The 22922-nt window shown below is 40.1% G+C and overlaps 1 protein-coding gene across 2 annotated transcripts; it reads left to right on the top strand.

The window, feature by feature from the left end:
- The first annotated feature begins 4679 nt into the window (after positions 1 to 4679).
- On the top strand, positions 4680 to 21518 carry LACTB2 (lactamase beta 2). Of its 2 annotated transcripts, XM_054017419.1 has the most exons (8): positions 4680 to 4853; positions 6136 to 6299; positions 8090 to 8216; positions 9425 to 9603; positions 14428 to 14576; positions 15791 to 15879; positions 17150 to 17231; positions 20165 to 21518. In XM_054017419.1, the coding sequence occupies exons 1-7, from the start codon at positions 4732 to 4734 to the stop codon at positions 17202 to 17204; spliced, it is 885 nt and encodes a 294-aa protein (XP_053873394.1). In that variant the 5' UTR covers positions 4680 to 4731; the 3' UTR covers positions 17205 to 17231; positions 20165 to 21518. The 2 variants fall into 2 exon arrangements, with proteins under 2 accessions (XP_053873394.1, XP_053873395.1); XM_054017420.1 differs by lacking the exon at positions 15791 to 15879 and having other exon boundaries at positions 4684 to 4853.
- The last annotated feature ends 1404 nt before the right edge of the window (positions 21519 to 22922 follow it).

Here is a 22922-nt window from a genome sequence, read left to right on the forward strand (position 1 = left end):
CATGGGCAAAAGATAAAAGCTGAGAACCACATTTTTAAACGTGTTTAGGTGTCTATTTGCACCAAAAAAAAATTTTTTTTTTAAACTTGGCCGTGAGTTAATATCATTTGGTTGTAAAATATGAAGCAACCTCATTTCAAAACTCATTTTGTTTTGTTGTTTATAATGTTCACACTCTCCTGTTCAGACTATTTTTTTTTCGCAAATAAATAATTTTTGGTTAGTATGCTTGCTTTTACTAAAAATGCAAACCTGCTATTTGAATTGGAGAAGCTGAAGCAAATCACTGTCCACTCTAGAAGCTCTAATAGAATTGCAAAAACATATTAACAGTAGCCACTTCAGTCAGTGCATACTAGAAAGAGGGGTATCAAAGTTTTGTACCTAGTGGTCAGGTCCTGGAAACGAAGACCAAAGGCTTTCTTGTGGCAGAAAGAACCTGTAAATTAATTCCTCAAAGGATATTACTGCTGCCATCTACAGACCAAATAGCTTCATAGCTCCTACATGTAATTAGAAAAGACATTATTTATTTAGAAGAAATTTACACTGATACTAAAAAAGAAAAAAGACACTTGATGGTTGATTTCATAAGCAGTCAGAATCTTACCATTCAAAGCAATTAAGGAGGAAAAAATCACCAGCACAGTTTGTGGGAGATTTTTAGCAAATTTGAAGAGGTTTTCCCTCTCATACTTTCAGGATTATGCAAAAAACTGAATTTACATTAGAGAGAGTCAGCTACCAAAATACACAAGTTGCCTAGGTATCTTCAGGTCCCATCATTTTTATATGTGACATCACAGATATGCCTAACCCAAGAGCCAAATTTTACCTGATGGCTGAAAATAGGTTTAATGGAACCCCAAACAGATGCACATGTACACTGCAAAAACAGCATTTTAAGGCATCTGATTTCTGGATGAGGCCAATTCCATTCACCAACCCATGCTCAACTATAGACAGTAGGAGTAATCTAGAAGGGGGAGGTAAGGTTGTGTGTAAAGGCCACTGCTGAGTCAGAGCATACATATATAACATGCAGCCTTAGCCCCTCTGACTCCAAGCAAATCCTGTAATTGCCCCTCTGAGGCTGAAGATCCTGGAAAGTGAGAAATTAATGTGATGAGTGTGATATAAATAACGGTTCCGATAGATTAAGGAGGCTGGCTTGGCAAAATTATGGAGGCACCAGAATAGAGACAGCCAATAAGTGTTCTGTTGTCCATCTGCTGTCTGGAATTTCTGGTGTGCACCTATAAACAGCTCCAGCCAGAATTTGGTCCCAGAGAGATTTTTAATCATTGCATAAAGGATCATCAACAGAAGTAATACTTTCCAGACCAACATCATAACACTGTCAGACCCACACTTTGGAATCCCTCCCAAAAATTCTACTTGTACAGATAGCCCATAATTCTAATTGTGTCCCTCCCACTGTTTAGGATAGTTATCTTCACTGGATCTGTGAAGGTAGGCATGGTGATCCGTGGGTTTCCTGTATATAGTTGTCTGTCAGGTTCCATTGTTGAAGCTGATCATGGTATCCAGGGAGATTTCCACCACAACTTCAACAACCACCACCCATCCATCAAACTCTCTCTGGAACACTCCCACACTAGCATGAACTTCCTGGATACCACCACCAATAGAACCTAAAGACTACTATATACAAGAAACCCACGGATCACCACACCCACCTTCAGAGATCCAGTGGCTATCCTAAATGCACCAAGAAATCTATAGTCAGGCACTCAAATACCATAGAATACGCTCCAAGGAGAAAGTCCAGGATATATACCTTAACACACTAAAACCGCCTTCTCCAAAAAAAGGACACTTCACCAGAGAAGTAGCTCACATCATGGAATGGGCCACCCAAATACCCTGAGAGAACCTGCTTCAGTATGGAAATAAAAAATCCCTCTAACCGCACACCCCTAGTTGTCACCTCACTGGAACCCATATGGGGTAGCATTAAACAATTACAACCCATACTTCATGGGGACTACATCTTGAAAGAAATCTTTCCTGAACCCTCCTCTTCTAGCCTTCAAACAATCCCCCAGCCTTTCCAAACTCATTATCAGAAGCAAGGTCCCCACAGACCAGGACATACCAACTCAAAGTGGCACCAGATGCTGTCAGAATAGATGCAAAACCAGTAGACATATCTCCACTGCTAGGATGATCAACAACTCCCACAACACACCTTTTGAGATCCATGGATCCTACACATGCCTATCACAACATATGGTGTACCTCATCCAGTGCACTAAATGCTCCAATAACAACTATATGGGTGAAACCAGACAATCACTATGCTCTCACATGAACTTATACAGGAAAATGATAAAAGACAAAAACACCATATCACTGTGGGTGAACACTTTTCACAAAGTAAGTCCTCTGTATCTGACTACTCAGACCTCATTCTCAAGGGAAATCTGCACAACAAATTCAAAAGATGAGCCTGGGAGCTTAAATTCTTAACTTTGCTAGACACTAAGGCCATGTCTACACTAGCACTTATGATGGCAAAACTTTTGTCACTCGGAGGTTTGAAAAAAGCACCTACCTGAGTGACATAAGTTTTGCTGGCATAAGCACTGGTGTGCACAGTGCTATGTCAGCAGAGACACTCTCCAGCCAATATAGCTACCCCCACTCTTTGAGCTGGTTTTATGATGTTGATAGGTGAGCTCTCTCCCGTTGGCATAACGCAGCTACAAGAGTGCTCTTAAGCTCATGTAAGCTTAAGCTTGTAAGTGTAGACATGGCCTAAAATCATGGACTGAACAGAGATGTCAAGTATCAGAGGGGTAGCCATGTTAGTCTGAATCTGTAAAAAGCAACAGAGGGTCCTGTGGCACCTTTGGCCTGGTCCCCACTAAGCCCCCACTTCGGACTAAGGTACGCAAATTCAGCTACGTTATTAACGTAGCTGAATTCGAAGTACCTTGGTCCGAACTTATCGCGGGTCCAGACGCGGCAGGGAGGCTCCCCCGTCGATGCTGCGTACTCCTCTCGCCGAGCTGGAGTACCGGCGTCGACGGCGAGCACTTCCGGGATCGATCCGGGATCGATTTATCGCGTCTTAACCAGACGCGATAAATCGATCCCAGAACATCGATTGCCTGCCGCCTGACCCTCCGGTAAGTGAAGACGTACCCTTTGAGACTAACAGAAGTATTGGGAGCATAAGCTTTCGTGGGTAAGAACCTCACTTCTTCAGTTGCAAGTCTTGCATCTGAAGAAGTGAGGTTCTTACCCACGAAAGCTTATGCTCCCAATACTTCTGTTAGTCTCAAAGGTGCCACAGGACCCTCTGTTGCTTTTTGAATAGAGACGGTGGACTTATGACAACAATCTATAGTCCACTAGCAACCCCCAGCCACAGATGCTTTTTTCCCCTCCCTTCCTTCCCCCTCTCTGCCCCCCATGACTGGAAGATTGTTAATGGGCCACTTCAACTTGAATGGGTCTTTGAAATACGTGTTAACTACTTATGCTAAACTATCTGTTCCAACTTCTATTTAGCTGTGACGCCCTGAGGCTTGCAGCATTTTTCAACCTGGGGTCCTCTGGGGGGGTCGCAAGCAGATTTCAGGGGGTCCGCTAAGCAGGGCTGGCATTAGACTTGCTGAGGCCCAGGTCAGAAAGCTGAAGCCCCAACGCATGGGGCTAAAGCCCGGGGCTGAAGCTGAAGCCTGAGTAACTTAGCTTCACAGGGCCCCCTGTGGTGTGGAGCCCTGGGCAACTGCCCTGCTTGCTATCCCTTAGCACTGGCCCTGGCTTTTATATTCAGAAAAACATTTGTTATGGCACACGTGGGCCATGGAGTTTTTATAGCATGTTGGGAGGGCTCAGAAAGAAAAAGGTTGAGCACCCCTCCTCTACACTACAGAGTTAGGTGGATGTAAGCCTTATGCCGACCTAATTATATCAGTGTACACACTACAGCCTTGCTCCTGCCAATATAATTGACATAACTCCACCTCCATGAGAGGCATAGGGCTTGTCAACATAGTTAGGGCGACAGTGTAGACACTGCATTACTTATATTGGCTGTTGGCTGTCATTCTTGTCAATTTCTAGTGCGGGCAGCCAGGCCCTAGTCTAGCTGTCACCGCAGGGCGAGGGGGCTCCACTAGAGCCTGGCTGCCCCGGTGGGCTTCCCATTCCCAACCAGGCTGTGGCCACCCCACTCCCACTAGGAGCCAGGCTGCCCCCCAGGTCCCAGCTCCCCCAGCCCAGTTGCTGCCCAGGCTCACAGCTTCAAGTTGACTTGTGCCCACCTGGCTCCCAGCTGGGTCCTGCCCTGTGGCTCCCTGCTGGGAGCCCTAGCGCTGCCTGGAGGCTCCCTGCAAGAAGCCCACGGTTGCACCTAGGCTCCCAGCTCACTGCCGAGAGACTAGACCCCGCGGTAAGTAGATCTAAGCTACATGGAACGTTTCCCTTTAGTGTAGACAAGGCCTAGGAAGCTCAGCTGAGGTGAACTCTCTGCTCTCAGGGCAGCTGAGGGAAAAAGGAGACTGGGCCAAGGCCAAGCAGCCCCGCCCAACTTCCTCCGCGCAAAGGCCACCTCCCAGCCTCCGTGGGAACAGTCGCGCGCTCAGCTCCTGCGCTGGGCGGAGCGATTCTCCGTGAGGGAGGGGCCGGGGGGGGGCTACGTTCTTCTGTCGAGCGCGCGCGCGCCGCCGCCGTTAGGCTGGTGGCGCTGCGGGGAAAATGGCGTCGCTGCTGCCGCGCATTGAGCGACTCTCCTCGCGAGTGGTGCGCGTGCTGGGATGTAACCCGGGCCCCATGACCCTGCAGGGGACCAACACCTACCTGGTGGGGACCGGGCCCAGGTAACAGCCCCGCCCCTCGGCAGAGCGCAGGCTCCCGCCACAGGGCCGGCGCCGGCAGCTTCTGACTGCCCCGCACCTGCAGCGCCGCGCGCTCCCAGCCCCGCTGGAACTCCGCAGCCGCCGCCTGGAGCCCGGTCTCTGAGACAGGCCCAAGCGAGGCCCGTGCCGCTCTCCCCCGAAGTCTGGGAGTGGGGCTATGCTCTCTGTGCTGTCGTGCCTTGTAGGGGGGATTCCGGGGGTCACGGGAAGCCTAGGGAGTGGGGTTGGGAAACTAGGGACAGTGAAGGGTTTCCCCGGCTCTGGCACACAGTTTTATCCGTTTGTATGTTGGGTTTCTGGGTCCGTCAGGATTTCACCTTCCCTGTCTTCCTTCCAGAGACCTTATACTTTCCCATATTTCCCTGGGCTTATATGTCCCGAGTTCAGTGGTTTACCTGAGGGCGTGATGTAAGCATTGCATTTCCTCATGACAACAGGTACTGGCTCTTTCCCTGGGCTTGCCACAGTTTTTCTTGGCACTCGGTGTAAATTTTTACTTACCAACACTGATGTCGGGTGGTTGTGCCAGGGTCCAAAGTTTCAACATTGTTTATTTTGATTCAAAGATTCCTTTATGCCAGGGATTCTCACACTGGAAGTTGGGACCCCTCAGGGGGTGGTGAGGTTATTACATGGGGGTTTGTGAGCTGCCAGCCTCCACCCCAAACCCTGCTTTGCCTCCAGCATTTATAATGGTGTTAAATATATTTAAAAAGTGTTTTTAATTTATATGGGGGGGGGTCGCACTCAGAAGCTTGCTATGTGAAAGGAGTCACCAGTACAAAAGTTTGAGAACCACTGCTTTATGCTGTCTGTAGGTGCTCTGGCAATTAAATGTTACAACGCAATAACCCATCAGCAGTCAAAAAGCAATTTCTGTAAACTCAGGTTGGCCAAAAAAACCATGTTCTCCCAGCTTTCTAGAAACATATCCTCAATCCTCTCCAAAAATCCTACCAAATACATGGCTTCTGTAGCATGCCCAAACCTCACTGAATTTAGGCTGTTCAGGACAAAAGCAGTGCCAGGGACCTGATAAAGAACATACTGCCAGGAGCCCCCCACCTTACAATGAGGGGGGAATGCAGCTCGAGCTCTTCTGCTGATAGTACTGCAGCAGTGTGTCACAGGAAGAGGTGGTCTTCCCGAAGTATTTAGGGTTTCATCATCCAGGGAGTCTCTTAATTCTATAATGACTTTTGTAATTGAACATTTCTGCCATATTTTCTCTCTCCAAATGTAGAAGGATCCTTATTGACACGGGAGAGCCAGCTATCCCTGAATATATTGGCTGTTTAAAACAGGCACTGACTGAGTTCAACATCTCAATCCAGGAAATTTTAGTGACACACTGGCACCATGATCATACTGGAGGCATATCTGATATTTGTAGGAACATCCACAATGGTAGGCAGAAGATTATAGTTTAATTTGACAGTTACTGAAGGGGCACTACTGGTTAGCTATGGGGACAGGAGCCTCTAATTAGAGTGTTTTGGAGGACTGTTAGCTGGACTGTGCACTTGAGATCTTCATGTGAGCTGTACAGTATATTTAAACACATAATGCTGTTACAGCGCATAGTATGAGTACAGTAAATAGTATGAATGTTTGGTTTAGATGCACTCCAAAATGTTTCTTCATGTTAATATATAAATAAGTATGTACATATTTGGAAGGGGGAAAGCCTCATACTGTTAATAGTCTTTTGTCTATGAATGACGAGAGGGAAGCTAGTTTACCATTGATAATTCACCCAACAACAAGAGATTCCTCCCTGAGTTAACACAGAATAATCAATTGACAATTATTTTCACTTGAACAACAAGTAAATAACTGGATCAGGTGGCTGGTAACCACTCGAATGGAAATTTTTGGTGAACACCCAGACCCCAAATTGTGTAAGGTAGGGACACTTTGCATGTTTGTCCTTACCCAAAATAAATGAAGATATCATATTGATTCAGTGATGCTTGTTTTGGTTAAATCTCTAAGCGGAGAAAGCGGTTTCTTTTTATACTTTATGAACAGTACAGGGAATGCAGCCCTTCTGTGTTTTGTGGGAGATTGCCACAGGCTGTAACCTCACCAGAGTTACTTCCAAGGAGTCCCCAAGGGCAGCTGGAAATGGTGTTGGTGTCTTAATGAGCAAGACATAACTTCTCCAAATGAAACTAATAATGGATTATAAGAATTTCAAAGTGAAATTTCATTTGGAGAAGTCGTCTTTTGTTTATCCTCCTTAAAAAATATTACTGATGCAGAACACCAGCTGTATTCAATTTTTGAGTTTTTCATGTGTGTTTGAGTGGTCTTGTCTATGTAAATATGATTCCTTCATATACATGTTGTTATTGCAATAAACTTTTTTATTCTTTAACTTTGCATTGAAATAGACTCCTGCACAATGGTACATCTACTCACATTTTGTAATGTTATGGGGCATCCATGCTAGCAGCCTGAGAGTAATCAGTACTTAACTATGAATAGGGCGCTACCAAATTCACAGCCATGAAAAAACGCATCATGGACCATGAAATCTGGTCTCCCCCTGTGAAATCTGGTCTTTTTTGTGTCTTTACCCTATACTATATAGATTTTGCAGGGGAGACCAGCGCGTTTCTGAAATTGGGGGTCCTGACTCAAAAGGGAGTTGCATGGGGGGGTCGCAAGGTCATTTTATGGAGGGTCACGGTATTGGCACCCTTACTTATGCACTGCCTTCAGAGCTGGGTGGCTGGAGAGCGGTGGCTGTTGGCCAGGTGCCCAGCTCTGAAAGCAGCAACCTGCTAGCAGTAGCGCAGAAGTAAGGGTGACAATACCATACCATGCCATCCTTACTTCTGCACTGCTGCTGCTGGCGGCAGCTCTGCCTTCAGAGCTGGGGTCCTGGCCGGCAGCCACTGCTCTCCGACTGCCCAGCTCTGAAGGCAGCAGCACAAAAGTAAGGGTAACAGTACGACATTCCCCCCCACAATAATTTGCGACCTCCCCTCTTCCCTCCCCCCCCCCCCCAACTCCTGTGGGTCAGGACCCCTACAATTACAACACGGTGAAATTTCAGATTTAAATAGCTGAAATCAAGAAATTTATGATATTTTTTAATTCTAGGGCTGTGAAATTAACCAAAATGGACTGTGAATTTGGTAGGGCCCTAACTGTGAATGATCTAAAATGTAATCTGCTTTTTTAAATAGATTCTGAATATTGCATTAGTAAGCTTCCACGCACTCCTCATCGTGAGGAAATAATAGAAGGAGAAAAGCTAAAGTATTCATATCTGAAAGATGGAGATGTGTTAAAAACTGAGGGAGCCACTCTCAGGTAAATGTTAGTTCTGTGCTAGTAGGCTAAGTTCACTTTTAAAACTAAGAATGTTTTCCTCTCATACCTCATAATTGTGAAGTTACTATTTATAACTGCATCTTAATTTAGTTCTTATTTTTAAGACAGCCAAAACAGTTGAGGAGATTCGTGAGTATGCCACAGTGAAATTATTTTTTCAATATAATTGACTGGAGGGCAGCCTATATGTCAGATCCTGGCACTACTTACTCATGCAGGTAGTCTTTCTGCAGCTGAATAATACTGTTGAAGTCAAGAGGACCTACCTATGTGAGAGGGGATTACCTAATATTATCAGGATCCAGCCCCATGATTTCAGCACTATCTAGCCTCCCTAGAAAAGTTATGAAGGTTCCCTAGATAAAACTGTTCCTTAGGGCAACCATCTATATTCTATGGTGTTTTATACTGCTGCCCATCATCATAGTTCCTGAATGGTTTCCATGTAGAATAGATAACAACAAAGTCCATAATGTACTTCATGGAATCCTTGGTACTTGTCTCATTTCAGGGTAAAAAATAAAAATTCTGCTTGGAGTAGAGTTTTTGTTTTTTAGATTTGTATTGTCCAGAATTCTCCCATCAAAATAACGCTGCTCTACTGCTTCTGTCAGTTTTAAGGAAACATCCTGCTTCTTTTCCTTACTCAGAGGAAGTCCCTTTCAAGTCAGTGGTGAATTAAACTACTTCAGTGTTGTAGAACAGTGGTTCTCAAAGCCGGTCCGCCGCTTGTTCAGGGAAAGCCCCTGGCGGGCCGGGCCGGTTTGTTTACCTGCTGCGTCCACAGGTTCGGATGATTGCGGCTCCCACTGGCCGCAGTTCGCCACTCCAGGCCAATGGGGGCTGCAAGAAGGGTGGCCAGCACATTGCTCGGCCCACGCCGATACCACAGTGATGAGTATAGTATAAGGACCTATGGTATAGAATAGAATATTAGAGCTAATTATGTATGCTAGTTTGCATATATGTTTATGGAGCTTAAGAAAATGGACCAGGTTAGCCCAGATCACATCATCTCTAAGCTAACATTTCATATTAACCCTCTTTCCCTAATAAGGATTCTTTACAGAGGTTTTTTCTAGACTGCCATATTAATTCATGGCTTTATCAGCATTTGTTTCTGTTACATGTAAATGGTGTATATGTGATTGTTGCATATAAAATTATTCATTCCTTTCATTTAATAGAGTTTTATATACACCTGGGCACACTGATGATCATATGGCTTTACATCTAGTGGAAGAAAATGCTATATTTTCTGGTGACTGTATTCTAGGAGAAGGGACAGCAGTATTTGAAGACTTGTATGACTACATGAAATCACTGGAAATGCTGTTGCAAATGCAAGCTGACTTAATATACCCTGGTTGGTAGTTTACATTCTCTTAATTAGATCTACTAGTTTATATAAAATACTTAAAATAGCTCCTCTAAGAATGTAAGAACTCTTACGACAGTCAAATAATATAGTATTTATATAATACTTAATGTACCTTATCCAGTGTTTAGTTATTATAATTAGCTAAAGGGCATTCAGTTTATTCTATTTAAGATACTGCATGTGTGCTTGCCATGATGCTATCCATTTCTCTCATGAGCATTATTATATTTGAGTGAAACTTGTGGTTGTGAAAAGTGCAGAATTGATAGCCCAGAAAACCAGAATCTTCTGTCAAAGAACACATGCACGAGAGGCAGCATCTGTGCAAGCTGCTTCACACCATCCTGCCACTACACCTAAACATGAACTAAAAAGACCACCTATAGAGCAGGGGGGGGGAGATGGGGTCAGTTCAGTATGTATAGCCCTTGAGTCCTTGGCTTCTCTAGTCAGACTACGGCTAAGAATGCCAATTGTGGTCATGGTTTTTGAGGTAGACAGCTGTCCATTACAAACTGGATTGAGACCATAAATTCATTTTGAAAAGGCCACTAAGCTATCAATCAGATGATTATTTTAGTTACCAAACTATGCTGAATTTCAGCCAGTGACCAAGAGGTCAAACTCCATATTACATTAATTATCCTCTGATTTATTCAGTCTCCTTGACTTTTCTTTTTTAATCTTGGAAAACATTTAATTTTCATATAAAATTATGCCTCTTTTTTGTCAAGACTGAATTTAAAAACTCATTATGTGACGGTAAGATTTAAGTTCTTTATTCTCTTTCAAGATTGCATATCCTGGGTACTGCCTACCTTTTCCATCTTCTCTTTTCATTCCCTTCCCCACACCCTGCATTTTGCATAATTAAATAACTTCAAACTCTTGTTTCTGCCTTCTTAATAAGAACGGCCATACTGGGTCAGATCAATGGTCTATCTAGCCCAATATCCTGTCTTCCAACAGTGGCCAATGCCAGGTGCTTCAGAGGGAATGAATAGAAGAGGTAATCAAATGATCTATCCCCGGTCACCCATTCCCATCTGCTGGCAAACAGAGGCTAGAGACATCATCCCTGCCCATCCTGGCTAATAGCCATTGATGGACCTATCCTCCATGAACTTATCTAGTTCTTATTTTAACCCAATTAGTGTCTTGGCCTTCATAACATGAACCTTCTATGAGTAGCTTCCTTCACTTAGTCTACCATATCTCCGCTCTTTCTTCATGTTCTTTGTTAAAATGTACTATACTTCTACCCCGATATAACGCTGTCCTCGGGAGCCAAAAAATGTTACCGCGTTATAGGTGAAACCGCTGCTTTACTGTGTTCTATCCAAATTCGTGTTATATCGGATCGCGTTATATCGGGGTAGAGGTGTACTTTGAAAAGAAATACATTTTTCATCTGTCGATCTTAAAGCACATTACCAGAGAGGGAGGATCATTATTCCCATTTTACAGATGGGGGCATTGAACTGACTTGCTCAAGCTAACCAGGGGTAAAGCTGAAAATAGATTCCAGGTGCCCTGAGTCCCAGTCCAATACCTTATCTATTAGGCCACACTGTCTTCTGTGTAAAGTCTACAAACCATGTTCCTCTTCTTTGATTAGCTTTCCTCATGCCAAAAGTATGTGTTAAATTCCACCTTTTTGTCACAATTCTCTTTCTCTCTCATCCCCCTCTCTGTGTTTTATTATCTATCTAGATTACAAACTCTTAAAGGCATGAAGCTTGTCCTTCTGCTTTACTAAAGCACCTAACACGCTGCTGGCAATAGATAAATACATACCCTAATTAAGATTCTAATAAGGCAATAGGATATTGTGCATTTTCAGTGGCCGATGGCCATAGGTATCCTGGTACAGCATTTTGAATCAGAACTAATTTTGTTTCCTTTACCATGTTTAATTAAATATTTGTGCACTTCCATAAACAGTAGTTATTCCCTAATCAGAGAACAGTTTTCTATCACCACTATTTACTGTATTAAAATTGGTAAATTTATTATAGTAACTTTTTTGATTTGTATTAAATTTTATTCATGCTAAGAATCCTCTCCGTTTGACAGCCTTATTCTCTACCTTTCCTCTCTCTACACACACACACACACACACACAACACACACACACACCTCTCTACCCCAGAGGCTTCTCTTATTCCATCTGAACTCTGAATTAGATCTAGGCAGAGGCCATGATTCATTGCAACAACATGACCATTTGCCTACTATGAATATATTTATATGGCTGAGTTTTTCATTTTTTCCATATAACTTTTTATATTTAACATTTTTTTAATTGACTATACAATAGAACCTATCCACTGTTTGTATTTTACAAGTCTCCCTGGGAACTGAAAGATACTTTGGCCACCAGATGTCTCTCTCACTTTTCCATTAATACAACCTTCCTACTAAGTAATGTGAGTACTTTAAAAATTGAATGTCCATTATTAATAGACAAATCTTTCTTAATTTTAAGGAGCTAAACAGAATTAAAGTTAATATGTTCCAAGGAATATTTGAACTTAGACTCCCTAAAATGAAGAATTTAAAATAATGAAAATTAACTATTACTAAAATGTTATATACTAATACATTCACAGTTCTTGCAGTCTCTTAAATAAATGTACAAATGTATAGTATCACGTTTTGTATTTAAAAAAACAAGCTTAATTCTGTCCATATAGTCCTGGACAGCCTCAACTTGTATTCAGAAATTCTGATAGTCTCCCACTTAACAACATAGATTTTTCCAACATCGACTGCCATCAAGATCTAGCCCTCCAAATACAGAACAAAGATTCAATCATTCCAACTTCTCATTGTAACCCAGACCACTAATATGACATTTAAGCCCCTTATACCGTATGAGAACACCATCCACTATTCTGCTGTAACGTAGAAAGCCCATGTGGAGCTTCACAGTTTTATAAAGAAAAATAATAAAGAAAGTGTAATTTTCTTTCTCTGTGTATCACATGAGGAGAACAGAATTTGGGGGGAGGGATAGCTCAGTGGTTTTGAGCATTGGCCTGCTAAACCCAGGTTTGTGAGTTCAATCCTTGAGGGGACCACTTAAGGATCTGGGGCAAAATCAGTACTTGGTCCTGCTAGTGAAGGCAGAGGACTGGACTCGATGACCTTTCAAGGTCCCTTCCAGTTCTATGAGATAGGTATATCCCCATATATTCTCCTGTTAAGTAATAAAAGTTGACAAATGTCTTAGTTCCTTAACAGTATTAAATGAAGGAGGAAGAATGGCCTTGTGGTTAATCCTCTGAAATAGGATTTGTGGTCAATTCCTACCTCTGTCACAAACTTGCTGTATGACTTGACAATGTCACTTGTCTCTTTCTGCCTAAATTTCTCATCTGTAATATATGGATAATGATACTATTTCAAAGAGGTGTTACAAAAATAGATTCTTTCATGGTTGTGATGCACTCTAGTGCTATGATGATGGGAGGCATCTGGGTATCTAGGGTGATACAAACCAGTGTTTGCATAAGGTCTAAACTATTAAAATATTAAAATACTTCCATTAAAATACATGTATGGAATAGATCTAGAAATGTATTTGTAATTGTTTTGCAAGTCACTTATTAGATTTATTAATGGGGTGTTTGTGTTGAAATGGAAAAGAGCTCAAACCCAAACTATAAATCTGAGTGCTCCAAAAGTTGGGACAGTTTATATCCAGATTTGGTTCCAAGTTTTTCAATTTTGGCCCAGTATCACAGATAAGTGTATGTGTACATGGTTGCTGGAGATGAGCTGGTATACAGGATGTGTGAAGCTTCTTGAACGTTGCAAAATTTTGGTTCCATTTTCATATCCAAACATTGGCTCTCTAGCTCGGTGGAGGTGGAGTGTGTTAAATCTTTTTCAAATTGAAATGACAGGTTTGTTGATAACTATATCTTTGTGATTCAGAACTAAGGTTTGTTTTGGAATGTTTAATGTGACTTTGAAAATGAACAGTTTCTGTATTACAGCCTCTATAAGGAGTGGATGGGGGCGGGACCTTAGAGGAAGAGGTGGGGTGAGGCTTTAGGGAGAATATGCTGGGCAGAGGTGCGGAAGAGGCAGGGTAGTGGAGGTTCCAGCACTCCTGCTAGAGTGTCCATTTTTTAAATACAGGGAAACCCCGCTATAATGCGCCCCACGATAACGCGAATACAGCTATAACGCGATCATAAGGTGGCTCCTGCCACCCCAAGCGCCAAAAAAAAAAGCAGCCGGAGTGCCGCTGAAGGACAAAAAGAAAAAAGAAAAAGCGGCCAGAGTTACCGCCGAGGCACACCAAAAAAAGAAAAAGCGGCCGGAGCGCTGCCGAAGAAAAACAAAAAAAGGAAAGTGCCTTCCCCACTGTCTCTTCCCCTCTACCCCCGCTTCTTCTTTTGGCGGGAAGAGCCATTCTCCTCCCCAGCTGCTCCTTGCTCCTCCGCTGCCCATTGCATCTCTCCCCTGCTCTCTGCCCAAGAGAAGCTGACCGCCTTGAAATGGTAAAATTTTGGTAACCCCGCTATACCGCGACCCCACATTTATCGCGATTAAAATTTTTGGACCCCAATCATCACGTTATAGCGGGGTTTCACTGTATTTCCAAATTGGCAACCCTAACTAGCAGGGTGGTAAGTACAGGGATGCTGCTGCTTCCATAGGATTTATAGGCTTATCAGAGCTTTTTACCAAAGTGAGAGGATATTTGTGAGCAAATTATTAAATAAGTTAAATTATTAAAAAATTCTGTTTCTCATATTTAAAAAAAACAACTCTTGTAATTGTGTTTGAATTTAGGACATGGCCCAGTAGTACATGATGCATGTGCTAAAATTCAAGGATACATTTCTCACCGAAATGCACGTGAACAACAAATCCTAAATGTTTTGCAGGAGAACGCTGGAAAATCATTTACATCAGTGGAGCTTATAAAGATTGTATACAAGGTAATTATAGTTAAAATGTTATTAAATTGAACTGAAGAGCACAACCTTAATTTTCACTTAAATAAAGTCAACATGTTATGCGTTTGTGTGTGGGCTTTTAGGAGGCGTCATAGTTAAGCTGAGCCACATTTGGCATTTTTTCTGTTCTAGTCATGTGCGGTAAAGGACTAATGTAGCAAAATTCACACCTGTCTATAAGCATGTAAGTGCTTTACTGGATCTGGGCTTAAATTATTTTTATTAACTTCTACCTTTCATAATTATTTTTAAGCTTAGTAATCACACGTTTCTCATGAGGATCAAGAAAGTTTGTAGTTATAAAATAGTCAGATCAGGATGAACAGTGTCAGACAATAACTAAATATATTTATGTCCAGGGTTGTTCGGAGTTTCCTACAAGGTATTTTAGAACTTATAGTTGCAAGCTCCCACAGGCTTCAGGAAGGTGCAGGCTAAAAACTGTGTTAGAAACCCTGTGTTCTGACAGCTTGCCATGGGGCAACAGGAGCTGGATCCTGTGACTTAAAGATAAACAGCCTGTGCACTCAAAAGTCTATTTATTGATCATCAGACAGAGCCCTAAAGATATTAGTCTTTCTGCTTACCCTTCCTCTCTTTATGGTAATTCTCAGAGTGTAGGGCATGCAATATAGAGAACTCTTTCATGATGTTGCTTACAGGAAAAACTTAATTCACTGGGCTGGGCTGAAGGGAAAAGTGCAAGATGCTGGGAGGGCAAAAGATAGCTGTCAACCATCCTAATCTGACATGGGCTGTAAACATCCTGGACAGGTTTACAAAGGGTTTTGCGAACGTATCTCAGGTGTTTGAAGTTCCAGTCTGTGTCCTGGAGACTGGGAACTACTGCAGCCTAGGAGGGATTTTTCCGTAATGCTAGCCTCCCATACAGATCAAGGAGAGACTGCTACCTATTGTCTGTCTAAGCAGCTACTCTAGGCTGATGATAATTTTTGTGTAGAGTGGAAACCAGCTCAGAGCCAGGGAAGGGAGCCAGTAGTCCCCTCCCCCACACATTGAGGTAAGTGGCAGGGGGGGATTAATCAGAGGAGATGGGGAACTGGGGGTGGGGGATAATGACACCAACGGGTAGAAAATTGGGGAGAAGTGGGTCCCCCATGTAATTTCAGATAGGTATGGGGACAGGCCTGGTTAACAAACTCTGAATTTTAAACTCCCCCTGCCCCCCTTCAAAGACAGGAATAGGCTGTGGTGGGAGAGCCTGTTGTGGGAGGAACAGTTATGTGAGGAGAGGTGGTTTCAAGGAGAAGCTCCATTACTTCAGGTAAGCATCCAGAAGTTGTGATGCTTATCATAATCACAAACATTCTGAGGTTCTCCAGTCACTAATTTATAATAATTTTTACAATGGCACTACATTTTTAATATGGAGATAACTATTTTGCAACTCTGATATTTATTTTTAAAATAACTGACAATTTACCAAGACAACCATTTAGATCCCAGAAGATCTCTAACTGCCAGATCCATAGCATATTTGGAAAATTCCCCTCAAATTTTAAGAAATGCTGGCAACTGTGGGAAAAACCTTGAGGAATGGAAAGGGAATTTGATGTACAACTGTCATATTGCCTCTATATAAATCCATAGTATACCCACATCTTGAATACTGCATGCAGATGTGGTCACCCCATCTCAAAAAAGATATATTGGTATGGGAAAAGATTCAGGAAAAGGCAACAAAAATGAGTAGGGGTATGGAACAGCTTTCCATATAAGGAGAGATTAATAAGACTGGGACTTTTCAGTTTGGAAAAGAGACGACTAAGGGGGGGATATGATAGAGGTCTATAAAATCATGGCACGTGCAGAAAGTAAATAAGGAAGTGTCATTTACTCCTCATAACACAAGAACTAGGGGTCACCAAATGAAATTAATAGGCAGCAGATTTAAAACAAACAAAAGGAAGTATTTTTCACACTATGCACAGTCAACCTGTGGAACTCCTTGCCAGAGGATGTTGTGAAGGCCAAGACTATAACAGGATTCAAAAAAGAACTAGATAAGTTCATGGAGGATAGCTTCATCAATGGCTATTAGCCAGGATAGGTGGGGATGGTGTCCCTAGCCCCTGTTTACTAGAAGCTGGGAATGGGCGACAGGGAATGGATCACTTGATGATTACCTGTTCTGTTCATTCCCTGTGGGGCACCTGGCATTGGCCACTGTCAGAAGACAGGGTACTGGGCTAGATGGACCTTTGGTCTGATCCAGAATGGCCGTTATGTTGAGCTTCGTATTTGGCCAAATACTAAAATTAGAAATGGTTTATTTGTAATACATTGTTAAATTTGGGCTATCCTAAACATGTGCTATCCTGAATTAGGACATAATGCAAAGAATGGGAAAAAATATTATTTAAACTGGAGATTTAAGTGGTATGACTTATTTCAATTCTTTGCCACTGCTGGTGGGTAATTGAACATAGAAGAGTTCCCTTTTTTTTATTTTATTATTGAAGAAAATAAAAACAAAAACAAAAATAATATTGGCAGATATGGCATGATTATATATTCATTGTATCTCTATTTAGGAAATTCCTGAAAATTTACTTAAAGCCGCAGAAAATAACCTTACCCTTCACTTAAGGAAGTTAGAAAAAGAAGGAAAAGTGTGTAAGTTTTTTCTTTTATAAATTATTTCTTACAGTATTTTGTTAAATTATTTCCTGGCACTCACACATTGATAGTTTTTCCACACAATTTTTGTAGTATTGGTAGTCACTCAGACAATTTAAAGTAGAATTACCTTAAAAACTAAGGTGATTTAACGTTAAGGATATATAAAGTTCTGGTAAAGATCATATAATATGTTTGAGAAACTGTCTGTGACAATAAATACTATTGTAATGCATATATTCAAGAGATCAGAATTAAAGAATATACGCGTTACAATAGTATTTGTCATCACATGCAGTTTCTCAGATACGTTTTATAATGTTTTTTTAAAAGTTTAGATCAGCTGTGATTACATAACTAATGACTTTTTTAGGCATTTGTTATTGAGGGGCAAAGTTAAAAATTGTGTAAGCTTATCTTTTACATTTCCTGACTTTTATAGTAATTAACTGCAATCTTAATGTTGTATTAATTTAGGGGTTTTTGCATTTTACTTTCAAGTTATTTTAAAATAAAAATGGTCAAGAAGATGTTCTAGTTCTGTAATAAGACCCCTTAAGAAAAAGCCACGTAATGGTTATTAATGTCTTTAGAAAAGTAGGCACTTGAAAACCTTAACAGGCATTTGCCAAAGGCTAACAAGTATATGTACCAGTATATAAAAATATAAATGTGTACAAGTGAATAAGCTGTCAGGGCTTGCTGAGTTTTAAATAAAAGCATTTAGCCCAATTTTCTTCAAATTTGTGGGGGAGTTTAAGTGATAAATAAAGTTTGAAGAAATGGGTTTGGTATCATTTTAAGTTAAAACATCTGAAGATAGAATTTTTAAAAAGGAAGCACTTAAGTCTAAATCATGTCTTCAAGCACAATCATTGCTTTGATACCATAACTGTAGAGGCTGAGGAGGTAGTACTATGAACCATATTTTGTACATAAGAGCGATACAAGCAGAATGCAGAAGGGCATCATTATGATCCCTTGAGCTCACTACACCTTTTAAATGGTGTAGCATGTGTTCTCCTATCCACTGCTGGACACTAGCAAGCACACTGAGGATAGGTCCTGGCCACTTCACAAACTTGGCTGAGTAAGACCCCTGTGGGCCTTATGTGCTGTTGACCATACTAACAAGTCCCTCCCTTCCTCACCCCCAAAGCCTCATCTGAGGTAGCACAATTAACAGTCTATTTTCTGGGCCTTGTGCAGATACCCAAGGAATAGATGAATAGAGGCTTCCCTTGCCCCTCCTAGGAGGAGCCACAACTTGCCCATTAATAAGCTGTGCACATATGCACAATAAATCACCTTAAATGTACATCTGTCAATTTAATATGTTCTGTTGTGCATGCTCAGTATGTACCTTTCAAACGGTCAAAAGTTGTTAGCGCCAATTTTTTTCCCCATGTAAGAATTTTTTCACTTCTTAAAACCATAAAAATTCACCTTTTGATAAGCAACCAAGGACACTGAGCTTCAGTCAAAAAAGTCTATGCTTCAGAAAGAAATGAGCATCTGAAATTGGCAGCCTTAACAATTATGGGTTGTTCCAAATGCTGGCTAGAATAATTCTTGTGACTTTTCTTCAACGTGTTACTTTTGATGCATATAGAATTAATTTACATGTTCCACCTTCCTTGGAAGAATGAAAACGATGTTTTCAAGTCCTTTATCCATATTGAGTATTTTTGTGGGAGGTTGATGGGGGGCAGCAAAGTTGAAAATATAAGAACTGTGGTTTTTTGCTTGCTGATTTGTACACTTTGTGATGCAAATATTAAATTTGTAAGTACTAATTAGAGCTTAGGTTTGTGATACACATGACAGCACAATACCTTTGTCAATATTTCAGTTCAGCTTAAGGATTTATATTAAGAAAAATACATATTATTAGTCCTGAATGAGTACTATACAAGTCCTTGTATATTCATACCACTGATCATTGACCTTTGATTTTGTTTTGGTACAAAGCCATTTTTTAATACAGTGTGAGCTGCAGTCAAAAGAAAGTTTCTTCTAACTTTCACAAAATATTTGTCCAAAGAAATCTCTTGTTAATGTGCAGCACTGAATATGCCTAGCATATTTTATTCCATTGTTATATGAAACCTATAACAGTAATTTGGCACATGGTTCTATCTAATGGAGTCACTAACTCTCCATGTAGTTCTAGAGACTGCAGTGTGGTTCTACACCTTTTTTATAACCTCATTTCAGAATTGTACTGCCTTTATTGATTTGTATCTTTTTTTTTAAGAGTGTGTACAGTAGTGTTTTATAATTTGTGTATATATAAACTCTGCTCTCTCCCTAATTTGGATGAAAGTATTGTAAGGGCCCTTACATTAAAGTCAGTATTTGACAGTTTAAAAAAAGAGATGTCATGAATGGATCAAAACAATTTCTGCCAGGTTTTGAAAACCTTGATAGAAAATTATTGTGCTGTTAACCTAACAGTATGACTTACTTTCAATCTGGGTACAAACTTTAAAAAAACATGCTCTGTTGCCCAAAGATTCTTAATATTCAGAAGTTACAGTATGTTTTCCTTAAGTTTTATAATTATATTCATTAAAATTCATTCTTAATATGGTTTATATCCCTAGAAGTCTGGTTTTGTTATAGTTAGCCAATTTGTGAATGTTTAACAATCTCCAGTAAATTAAACACTTAACCTTAACCTTCAGTATTCAGGTGGACAGCATTGTGGCTTTAAAATAAAATCTCCTAGTGTGCATGCACAAATGGATTTTAAGATATGTGGTGTGACCACTTCATGTGTCCGAGGTTAGAATTAAGCTTCCTGAGTTACTTCATTTTGCTAATATTTTCCTTGTCCATAGCAAAAAACAGTTATATTTAGACCCAACAATGATAGCTTTCAGTGACTAACTTGGCCAGTTTTACTTTACTTTTTTTTTCCTTAACAGTAAATGAAAAATCTCCCAACTTCACGTGGAAAAGCGGTTTGTAAGTGAGGCAAGAAACAGAAACAAGATTAAGAATACTCTCAAATACCTACACACAACCTCTTTATATAAATACATGAACTTGTATATGCAGATCATTGGATGGAGAATTAGAGGAATCCAAAAGCACTCTGCTGTTATGTAAAATCAGAACAACATTTTTGTTAAGAAAAAAAAATTACATAATTCTGCTGTCTTAAATACATTTTATGTAATCTAGTGTTACAAAGTACTCAGATAACAATGATTGTCATATTCTGTCTGATGGGAATTGAAAAAACTTGTGTATTCAGTTAGTCAAATGAAGTTACTGTGAACAGCTGTATGTTGTCTTTTTTGTAAAATTGTTGACTTTCTGCCAGTGACAGAAAACAGCTAGTAAAGGTACTACTATAGTATAAAGTAATTGATGACAACTGTAGTGCAAAAACTGATTGTGAAGGTGGCAGAGTGACTTTCAGGATGACCTATTTTCACTTGTTCATACTAGTGCAAAAATGACTTTATTTGGGATTTGTGAGTGCTCAACCCTTCTGAAAATCCAGCCACTTTTATTAAGATATCTAAGTATTGATTTTTGGAGCCTAATTTTAGACGCCCAAAGTTGAAATTTTTGGCCCCTATGTGGGCTGTTGCTATTTAATCTAGAAAGATTCAATGCAAGAGCTAAGTGAGCAAAAAAGTAGTTTCAGCTTTTTGTAGGAAAAACCTTTCCTAGCAGATTCAGTGTAAGGAGCTACTATTAATTTTAACTATTCATGCCAGTTAAGACAAATGTTTAATAAAATAAAATCATAGCAAAAGTAATGCAAACAAAACTTTATATGTGCAAATGAAACAATGTCAGATTATACAATCACATGATTTTTAAAAATACTATACAGATAATTATTAGAGATGTATTGAACACTAAGCAATTGAAGTCCCAGGTGTTTGCCAGTTTTAAATATTGATTTATAAATTCTGCCCTCAGTTACCCATCAACGTCATATAAATTACAAAGGTGGAACAAGGCAAAATTTGACTAAGACTCTATATACTGTCTGTGATTTAAAAATACAGTAGAATGTTTTAATTGAAGATAATGTTGGACCTTAATTTCAGTTTTCTGTGTAGCTTAAACTTTTGAAGTAACTGAACTTGTAAATATTTGCACTACTGTCTGTATTCAAAAAGTACATAATGTCTGTATGGTTTAAATGTACCTTCTAATTCTGGCACAAATCTTGTTTTGAAATCACTTAATATGGAATACGGATTCATTTATCTTTCATGCCTACGTCCTTGGAAAATCCTTTAAAGACTTTTAAAATTGTTCAACCTTATATTTTCATATGTGGCATGTGCACATTTGTCAGGTAGATTTTTTTATGTAGGCTTTAGAAGTTGTATTGTTCCAATGTTAGTTGACAGCAAATACAGATGGATTATGGACAGGGTGGATTTGATGTAAATCACTAGTCAGGAAGACTCGATTGAATCATGGATTTCTACATACAAGTACATTGTTGTTAGTTGTTATAACTTAATACATATTCTTCACAACTCAGAGATAGATGTAGGTTTCATTTTTAGAAGGTACACACTGTATGTTTTTTAAATGATTTATTTTGAAAACTTTTCAGGTTAGTTTTACAGCTATATCAGAAAATGAATGATTGTTTGGTTATTTCATTTACCAAAGGTAATTGAAGCAGATATTTATGAAGTTATTGGGAGGTGAACTATCTCCAGTTCAACAGGTTAATCATTAATATTTGGAGGATTTTCTTGCCATGCTGTATTAGGAGGAGACCATCACCAGACAGACTTTTAAATTGTTTTATTTAACTAAAACAACAACATTATGTATTCTGGATTTTTTTCTTCAACAGCAAACCTAATATTTTAACAAAACAAGCATAGGAATTTTTGAATTTAAACATTCAAGTTTTTTTAAAATCAGATTTGTTTTTGTTAAAATTGTTTTTAACTAAAAGAGTTAAATGAAATAAAAAAAATGTAATCAACTATATCAGCCAGGTCAACATGAGAAACTTAAATATTGACTTCTGCAGCTAACTGAGTCGTTTTCACCTTCATTTTCCTGTTTGTTCTAAATCTGGAAAAGAAAAAACAAGCTTTCCTGCCTTTTCAGATCCCAAATGATTTCTCAGTTTGGAATGAATTAGTCCAAAGAAAGAAAATATTCTTTCTACACCGGCAGAAGAAGCTACTTCTGTTAAAAGTGAGATTATCACTTCAACAGTCTCTGAATCCAAGTGCTTCAGTGACTTCCTCCAGTTCACTGGTGTGACTTTCTTTAAAACATCATCAGCCTACATATGTTTCTTGAATGGTTCTTATTCCCAAACTGGATCTCTTTTAGGGCCTGCTGCCATTATAGGTTTTCCCTTCTAGTGAGAGAATAGTATGGGAGATCTCAGATCAATGAAGGCTACACTCAGAAAGGCCTCAAGACTTCTGGAATTTGCTGCTCAAACAGTTTCACATTTGTTTCTACTACCTGTCCCTCTCTTCTCACATTTATCTCCAGACTACTACTACTTGTCCAGTTCTATTCCACCCCCAATAATTCATTGAACTTTTTGAAACTTTGCACTTTTAGAGAGGAGAGGTAAGGGATTGACTGTGTACACAAATCTGCAGAGGGACAATAGAGTTGAGGTCTTATTTCTCACCTCTGTATGTTATTTATTTATAAAACATTTTTGCTGTT

Source organism: Malaclemys terrapin, chromosome 2 (assembly GCF_027887155.1).
Source record: "Malaclemys terrapin pileata isolate rMalTer1 chromosome 2, rMalTer1.hap1, whole genome shotgun sequence".
NCBI lineage: Eukaryota > Metazoa > Chordata > Testudines > Emydidae > Malaclemys > Malaclemys terrapin.

What these genes read in the sequence shown, in the direction of transcription:
- LACTB2 (XM_054017419.1), top strand. Translation starts at nt 4,732, where the DNA reads ATGGCGTCGCTGCTGCCGCGCATTGAGCGACTCTCCTCGCGAGTGGTG. An exon ending in TTGTAGGAACATCCACAATG is followed by an intron (nt 6,300 to 8,089) that starts GTAGGCAGAAGA and finishes TTTTTTAAATAG; the next exon opens with ATTCTGAATATTGCATTAGT. An exon ending in ACTGAGGGAGCCACTCTCAG is followed by an intron (nt 8,217 to 9,424) that starts GTAAATGTTAGT and finishes TTCATTTAATAG; the next exon opens with AGTTTTATATACACCTGGGC.